At 37.8% G+C, this 8,512-nt stretch overlaps 1 protein-coding gene across 1 annotated transcript; it reads left to right on the top strand.

Moving 5' to 3' along the window:
* The first annotated feature begins 1,447 nt into the window (after window positions 1-1,447).
* Window positions 1,448-7,856, top strand: LOC135473233 (translocon-associated protein subunit beta-like). The gene is made up of 6 exons (XM_064753078.1): window positions 1,448-1,546; window positions 3,351-3,520; window positions 4,375-4,473; window positions 5,924-6,035; window positions 7,386-7,463; window positions 7,673-7,856. The coding sequence occupies exons 1-6, from the start codon at window positions 1,448-1,450 to the stop codon at window positions 7,781-7,783; spliced, it is 669 nt and encodes a 222-aa protein (XP_064609148.1). The 3' UTR covers window positions 7,784-7,856.
* Window positions 7,857-8,512: the final 656 nt, after the last annotated feature.

Genomic DNA, 8,512 nt, shown 5'->3' with positions numbered 1-8,512 from the left:
GGAACTTGGCACATGGCACCACCATAGCATGTTGCAGATCGAGTTAAAATTTAGCACCCCTACACTTTATTTCGACTGTGACATAGCCTTTACCTACTTCAGTGGCTCATAGCGGTCAGGGACATGTATTGCAAAATGCTGATATGATATTAAATATTTCTTGCATATCAAATGATGTTTGATATTGCATGTTTGCGTTTACCAAGATGTATTTTTCAACAACTGACATGGAAGACAGGTGGTATATGTGTATGAAGGTTTATTGTGTACGCTTGGCTGTGGAGAAATTTATGAATTATTTGTGGTATCCTTTGGGCATATCCTCTCTTAGTATAAGTTAAAGAAAGCCTCATTTATTTATTTCTTACTCCTCCAGGCATTTCCTGCAATAGGAAACCTGATAGCTTTTTCATGAATGACATACATGTAACTCAGACATTCAGTTTGTGGTTTCCTGCTGGGTTTCTCCAGTCATTTCCTACAGCCATAAGCCAGTGAAATAATTCAGACACTCAACATGTGGCTTCTTCTTTGTTTAATTCCCATTGTGTCAGGCCATAAACCTGACAGCTATAGCGCATGTTAGTGAAATAGTCGACTTTGACATAATTGTGTGGTTTCCCTTGACAACCTGACAGCTACCGTTTTAATGAAACATAAACCCTGATATGTGGTCTTCCCTGGGCTTCTCCAACCATATTCTCAAGCCATAAGTAACTGATGACATTCAGTATAATTGTGGTTTCCCTTAGGCTTCTTCACCCATGGATGGCTGTTGATAGAGGAGGATATTAGATCTAGCGTCAATCCTGGGTTAAAGATGTTAAAAGTGGAAGTAGCTTCCTCGCTTGGCGTTCAGCATTAAGAGGATAGTGCAATGACTGGTTGACCCGTATCACAATAATGGCTCGGATGGGGTGGTTTACTTGCCTTCGGTAAGTTGTCTCAGTGAAGCAGCACAAGATAAAAGAGCGGTGGAAATCTGTCCTGTAACATGGAGGTACATTACACGTACATGCACACTAAGGACTCCTTTGTCGTCCTATAACTGAAAAATTGTTAAGTACAACACCCCAAGCACTCATTCTAATCTTCAGATCTGTTCTGCTGATGACATTCAGAATATGTGGTTTCTCCTAGGCTTCTTCAGAATGTGGAAAACTAAGACCTGGGCCAATTACATCATGCTGATGAGAGACAAATAATGTTAAGCCTATATACATCAAAGCTGCATGAAAGATTTAATCATGATCATGTAAACTAAACAAAGTCGCTCACAGAAAGAATTAAACAGGGCATTGAATGGATCCATTTTAACACAAAAAGAAAATTTTTCTATTGTGACCTTTGTATTTGCCGCACAAGCTATTGATCTCTCCACCTTCTGGTTAGAGAAAAGAAATTCTCATGTTATCTGGTAACATATGGTAAGTCCTTTCGGTTAACAATGGACGCCCCCTGGAGACGGTCCCTTACTAAACCACCTGGCATCCCAGAATCCACGCAGTCGTTCTTTTCCGGGTTAGGTTGTATCGTGGCAGGCACGGTGAGTGATACATTGGTCTTGTTTGAGTAATTTGAGGTGTTTAGGTCTTCTCTGTGTAAATGTTGTGTGAATCAGAAACGCACCCTTTGCACGAAATAATTGAATGCCTCAAAATTTTTAATTTTAAGTGATTTGGAGTGATGTTCCATTAAACATTTAAGCGTTGACGTGGCTTTAGTTGTTCACGAAATTTGGACGTGAAATGATCTTTGTGACACTGGTGTTTCTGTGGGTGTGTTTTTGAAGCCAAAAACTGCTCCGTGTGGAACAGATTAGAGACATTAATTTAAAGTCTGTCGTTAATTATGATTTAAACAAAATAATATACGTGACTTACACATGTATCTTATGATACTTGATAAACAGTTGGATCGATCCTTTTGTTAATGTAATTCTTCAAACCTGTGGCATGTTTGTAAGGTATTCATTCAAGCAAATTCTGAGGGCATTATTCTGTGTAGACTGATAAAATTATACTTTTTGTGACATTTGGCCAATCCAGCTAATATAGTTTTATCTTTAAAATCAAATTAAAAACCTGGATAAATTGCACTTTAAAGTTACCCTTTCATATGGGAAAAGGCTGGGGACTTAAGGTAGTCCTTTAGCCCCTTCTCAGATGTTCATTGTAAAAGGCTGGTTCTTCAGTGAATTGACTCAATTGATTTGAATCGCTGTGCTGTCTTACACCAAGCAGAACTTCCCCTGGTTTTTGGAAATGCCACTGAGCAGGCTACCTTGAGGGACTAAGCCAGGAGACAACTTTTTAGGTCCATGTCACTTTTTCTCACAAGAAATTGTACAGTGCTCCCATTAGACACATTCCCAGCAATTCATATGTCCAATGAATATAGATTACATGTAAGTTTGCATCTAAGCAGAATAGACTGGCACATCTTACTGAAGTTTTAATATCTTAAGCAAAAGTTAAAAAAAAAAAAAAAACATTAAGTTCAGCACAGCAGCCAGCATTATGGTGGAAGGACCTCCACAACCATCCGCAGGTTGCCGTTAGCTCCGCCTTGCCATGTACAGCCCACTGCTAGGTTTACAAGAAGAAGAACACACTAACTTTAAATATATATGTAATATGTGTCATCAAAAATACTAATTTATGGTGATTCCAGATATGGTTTTCATGATTTTTCTTTCTACAGCGAATAAAATGCAGTTATAATTGAGGTTATATGGTGGAATTTTTGGACCCAATAGAACAAACTGGAGCACAGTGGTGTGATCAATTTCTTGTAGTTGCTAAACTTGCTCTTGATTGCAATATTTCTACATTCAACATGAATGTACATATACAGTGGCATCAGAAGCAGTATGGCCGGTACTCCAAAGGCCATAACACTTTTCATGAAAAAAGAAAAAGGGTTTTTTTTTTTTCTTTCTATCTCAAAAGTTACATCAAACCAATTTAAGATCTAGAGTACACACATGCCCCGTAAAACGATTTCAGGGCATCTCCAGCCATCTAACATCCCAGAGCTTCTGGAATCTAGGCGGCCCCTAAACCCTCACCTTTTGTGCTGGGATGTCATCCTTGTCTGGATTGAAAAATAGAACAGAGCATGTTTAAGAAGAATAATTGTGCCCTCAAAAAGTCCACGGCAGAACCTCAATATTTATGTTTTTCATTTTATTCACTGAAAAAGCGAGTAAAGTATCTATATTTTGGGAATTTAATGTGAGCATTCATAGGGTAAGTTAGTTGTATTTCTTATTATTATTTGTATTTTATTGTGAAGAAAATTTTAATACAGTATAAATTCAATCGTTTTCATGGTTTTTGTCTTTGCAGATGAATACTGTTGCATTGACACTATGCATGACCTTGATGTGCCTTATTGGCTACAGAGCTGAGGAAGAAACTAATGCCCGACTTCTGGTCTCCAAGAATATCCTTAACCAATATCTGGTTGAGGGAAAAGATTTAACAATAGAATACAAAATTTACAATGTTGGGGGAACGTAAGTATTAGAAGCACATGTTATTTGGGGTGTTTAGGGGGGGGGCGGTTAACGTAACCATACAGAGTAGAATAAGTGTCTGAAGTATAACGAAGTTTTGTTCGGTTTAATGGTCATGATATCTAGTAACATGCTTCAGGCATCACCGTGATCAGTTCACTGTTCAGTACTAAATAACTTTGGATATATTTATATTCAGATATAGTTAAAGAGCAACAATAATCACACCCTCTGAATGCCTGTGTTTCCATTACACAGTTTAGTTTCATTGATGTTTGCTCGTCAGTTTGGAGTGACACAACAGTGTTGACGTGCTATTTACTAGTATCACAAATTTCATGACTTTTGAGATGTCGAGTACACGTCTGTTTTACGAAAAGGGTTCAGCTTATATCAAATTAACTCTCATGACAATGCACACTGTAGAGATATGTCACCATAGTAGTTATCTTTGATGCAAAGTTACACCTTCGTTAAGAGACCTAGGGATGTGTAGCTTAGGGCCAAATACACTTCCTAATTTTGGCATCCTTTTAGTAGGCTAATTTGGGCCAATATATTTTTAGATATTAAGAAACCAGAAATAAAAGCCTTAATATGTACCATATTTTACCATCATAATTACTTATAAAAATGCGTACAGTCATTACAAATGAATGTAAGGAAATTTTTCAAACATAAAAGTTGAATTTATCAGGCAGTAGTTATTTGGGCGTTTTTGATAATATTTTGTAATATGGGCATGCCTTTAAATTATGCACCCTTTTAAACTAAAAAGTACCAAAATGTCCTGGTATCTTGCATTTGTTAAATTGGATGTGAATCAACATTTTGTCATGTTATTTTCTTTCAAGTGCTGCGCTGGCTGTCAAGCTGAAGGATGATAGCTTCCCTAAAGATGATTTTGAGAGAGTTAAAGGTTTTTTGGAAGTCCAGTGGGACCGCATTGCTCCGTATCCTTTCTGTGCATTTAAACCTGTCTGAGAATGTTGTACACCATGAGTTGTCTATGTTATGTAATATTCTTAAACACCTATCATCTTGTAGATTGACAGAGGCATTACTTATGGATAACAATTCCTGGATTTCTTGTGTTGGTGACGTTTCGATGTAGGATCTTACATCGTTATCAAACCATATGAACATACAGAGATACAAGACAACATATATACAGTAAGAGAGTGAGTGGTGTCAACAACAGGCAACAATGTAGCATAGATAGTAACTTCAGGGTAATGGCTTCAGGGTTTAAGGCGGTCACTGTCTAATCTGATGAGGTCATTGTAGGCGCTCGGTAGGTGGTACCCGCTGTCTCGGTTAAGCTGTGGATTGTGTCATCGGATCATGATGGCTTCCAGCAGTTTCCTTCTTTTATAGTCTGACTGGTTGTTTTGTAGGGTATGAACTGTGTTCCACTGGAGTTGGTGTTCTGGATGGGCTCTGATGTGGTCACTGAGGGCTGATTTCCCATCTAATTTTTCTACTGAGGCCTTGTGCTCTGCAATTCTGATATTGAGTGGTCTACCGGTTTCTCCAATGTATTGCTGTTGACAATCACAATTAATGCAGTACACAGATCCTTTGGGTTCTTCCCTATCGGTTGGTTGTTTTTTTCCATTGGATTTGAGTAGGGTTTTAAGGTTAGAGGCGGAGGTAATGTTCAGTTTGTCACGCAGGAGTCTTCTTATCTGGTAGCTCGGGGTGCCTATATACGGAATGGTTATATATATATTGGGGTGGTTGGGTCTCGTTTTTCTGGTCTTGTTAGTCGGATTCAGGGTTTTGCAGATCGATCTCTCCACTAATTGTGGGGGGTATCGGTTTAGGGTGGTGAAGGCTGTTTTGAGGTGATTTATTTCTTCTTGGAGGTTGATGCTGGATATCTGTAGGGCTCGTTTTGTTAGGAATTGTTATCCATAAGTAATGCCTCTGTCAATCTATACCATCCCAATTCCTAAATGCCTCTGAAAGAAGCACCTGTCATCTGCACATTAGGTGTATTTGTGTACACCTAAATGTATCATGGTCAGGTTGGCACTGGTCAGACTAATAAAATTGTTGGACCCATTATTTCTTTTTTGGCTTAATGCTTTGGAGTCAGAACTGGAGTCCATGTACATGTGTATCTAAATCACTTGTGTGCAAACAAAGTTATACACATGTACCCAGTTAAGACTAGCGAACAAATTGGCATTTTTCACATTGTACAGCGTCCTGTAGGTTCATTTGTCAAATTTATCAAGACTAAATGCACAAAATATATTTATACTGTGTTAACTTAAACTACGTCCATGTACACTCATTCTTCCTTGTGCCTTAGAGAAGATGATATACAATGTTGTAAACTTCTTCTTGAAGAGGTGTTTACATTGTGATGTAGTTTCCCTTAACCTGTGTGTACAGAGGTACTAACACCACTCATGCCGTCATCCTTCGCCCATTGAAGTCTGGATACTTCAACTTCACATCTGCCGAGATCAGTTACCTCCCCTCAGAAGATAGCTCAGAAAGAGTGGTGAGTCTTGAAACTTTTAATAAGTTTGACCAGATGTAGTAGGCGTTCTTGAAGCTGATAGTCATAATTACTATCCAGTCTTGGTTTACAGAAGGGGCACAGATGAAATAGTCATAAAGCAATTATCTATATATCTGGATGACTGGATCTGGGAAAGCAAAACTTGTCCAGTTGTGTACAGTTTTCGCTACAACAATCCTGTACCATCCAGTTAGAACGACATATATGTTGAGCGTCCTTACACGTGGGCAAATTCCACAGAGCTATTACTAACTTCAGTGGGAAGTTGACATACAATTTTAGAACTTATTTTTGGACTTAAGAAATTTAAATGTCGACCTCCTTTAAGACAAATGTCAAAATTTCAAGTTCCGCTGAATAAAAGTAAAAACTATAATGCGGTCTTAATTTTGATTTAGAAGTCAGAAATGGCTTTGTAGAATTAGTGCTAGTTCTAGTAGTATCAGCCTTCTCTGATCTGGGTGAATATATTGGTACCTATGCAGTAAGATACGTACGAGTGTTTCACATGTGGAGAATGGGAGACTCATGGTGAGCTACACAGAAGGTCCAAATCACAGTATAACACACCGTTTTCTTCTGTGAAACTGCAGTGTTGGTGTACATATGTATTTTGTGAGCACACATTATAATTGTGACATATTAAAGGAGAGCATATGGCTTTGAACTGTTTTGTAACTGGTGGAAAGGACTTTTACAAGTTACCCATTATGACTTTTTATGACTCAAGCCCAAAAAAAAAAAAAAAAAAAAGGACCCCAAGTGTTAAGCAACTTCGAGTGAGGGGAAAATTTTTCCACATACTGAAACTGAGTCCTTGGAAGAGAACTCTTCTATGAATAGAACAATTATCATATAATTTGATATTTCAAAGCTGTATTCCATTGGACACCTCTTATAAATTTCTCTTCACATTTGTATTCTTTTCAAAAAGCAATGATGAACTAGGAGCTTCTCATCGATGCGGTCACTGAGTTCAAGTCTGGCTCATACAGGCTTTCTTTCTCGCTGTACAAGGGAAGGTCTGGGAGCAACTTGCAGATGGTCATGGGTTTCCCCCCGGGCTCTGTCTGGTTTCCACTGACCATAATGCTGGCCACTGTCGTACAAGTGAAATATTCTTGAGTACTGTGTAAAACATCAGTCAGATAAACAAAACAAATTTTTAGATATGCTGACATGGAGTCCATTGGGACATAGTCTTCCATGAAGTCACAGGAATGTTCATATTTCAGAGCCCATGGGACACATGTTGCCAGCCATAAGTTAGAAATTTCTTTTCACATTTGTATGTTTTTAAAAAAGTACATGTAATGATTGTATTTTCAGATTGGTTACACCAGTGCTCCAGGAGAGGGCGGAATTGTAAACCTTGGCGATTTTGACAGGAAATTTTCACCGCATGTAGTAAGTGTTGATACGTCATATACATATCTGTAGCAATTAATCATGCGTGTATTTAGTTTGGCAGAGCGTTGGTGGGTGAGAGGCATTAGTAATTCAGAATTCACCTGCGGCCTTTACACTGGGTCAGAGAAGTCAACTGTAACTTTGTGCACGTGTATTGAACTGATAACTGTAAATTGCGAGGACTAAATGATCGTTTCTGTTTTCAGTTGGACTGGGGTGTGTTTGCAGTCATGACACTCCCTTCTCTCGGAATTCCATTCCTTCTCTGGTTCAGAAGCAAGTCCAAGTACGATACTCCAAAACCCAAGAAAAACTGACAACATCTCAACATTAATTTGTTTTACAAATTTAGGTCCAGTATCTTTTTTAAAAATAAAAAACCAAAAAACTTTTAAACTAGTTTTTGTTTGTTGTATTCATTAGATTTTTCTTACAGGATTATGTACATGACATCAAGGTACATTTTGTGTATATGTAACAATACAGATTGCTTCTGAAGTCTGCTCAGTACTTTGATAAGTTTATCCATCAGAAGAATTTTTACAGATTTGAGGAATATTGCAGTAAACAATGGCCAGTTTTTCCTGGGATAAAAGGTCATTCGTAAGCCCATCTGAAATGAACTTGCTGTGAAATCAAAGATTATCTTTAATCAGTGATTCTACCTAATTAAAAAATGGCACACATGCATCTGGGGTATAATATGGGAACATTTTCTAGAATACTACCTGACAAACATGTTCAATATGGGAACATTTTCTAGAATACTACCTGACAAACATGCTGACAAATATTCGTTTCAGAAAATTATCTTGGACACAAGTGCAACATATGCATGTATACTGTGAGTAAATTTACAATATGACCTTGAAGATCATTTCACTATTATGATTGATTTTCATAAAATGATAATCCCATTATGAAACAGGCCATTCAGCATTTCTTGAGCACAGCTCACCGATCACAATATAACAAATTAATACTGATTGTTAAATGCACAACATTAATCAGTAGTTCTGTGTGGGAATTAATGGTATTTAAACAGT

Source organism: Liolophura sinensis, chromosome 8, assembly GCF_032854445.1.
Source record: "Liolophura sinensis isolate JHLJ2023 chromosome 8, CUHK_Ljap_v2, whole genome shotgun sequence".
In the NCBI taxonomy this organism is placed as follows: domain Eukaryota; kingdom Metazoa; phylum Mollusca; class Polyplacophora; order Chitonida; family Chitonidae; genus Liolophura; species Liolophura sinensis.
Note: the sequence above shows the minus strand (reverse complement) of the source record. Positions and strands in the feature narration are given on the sequence as shown.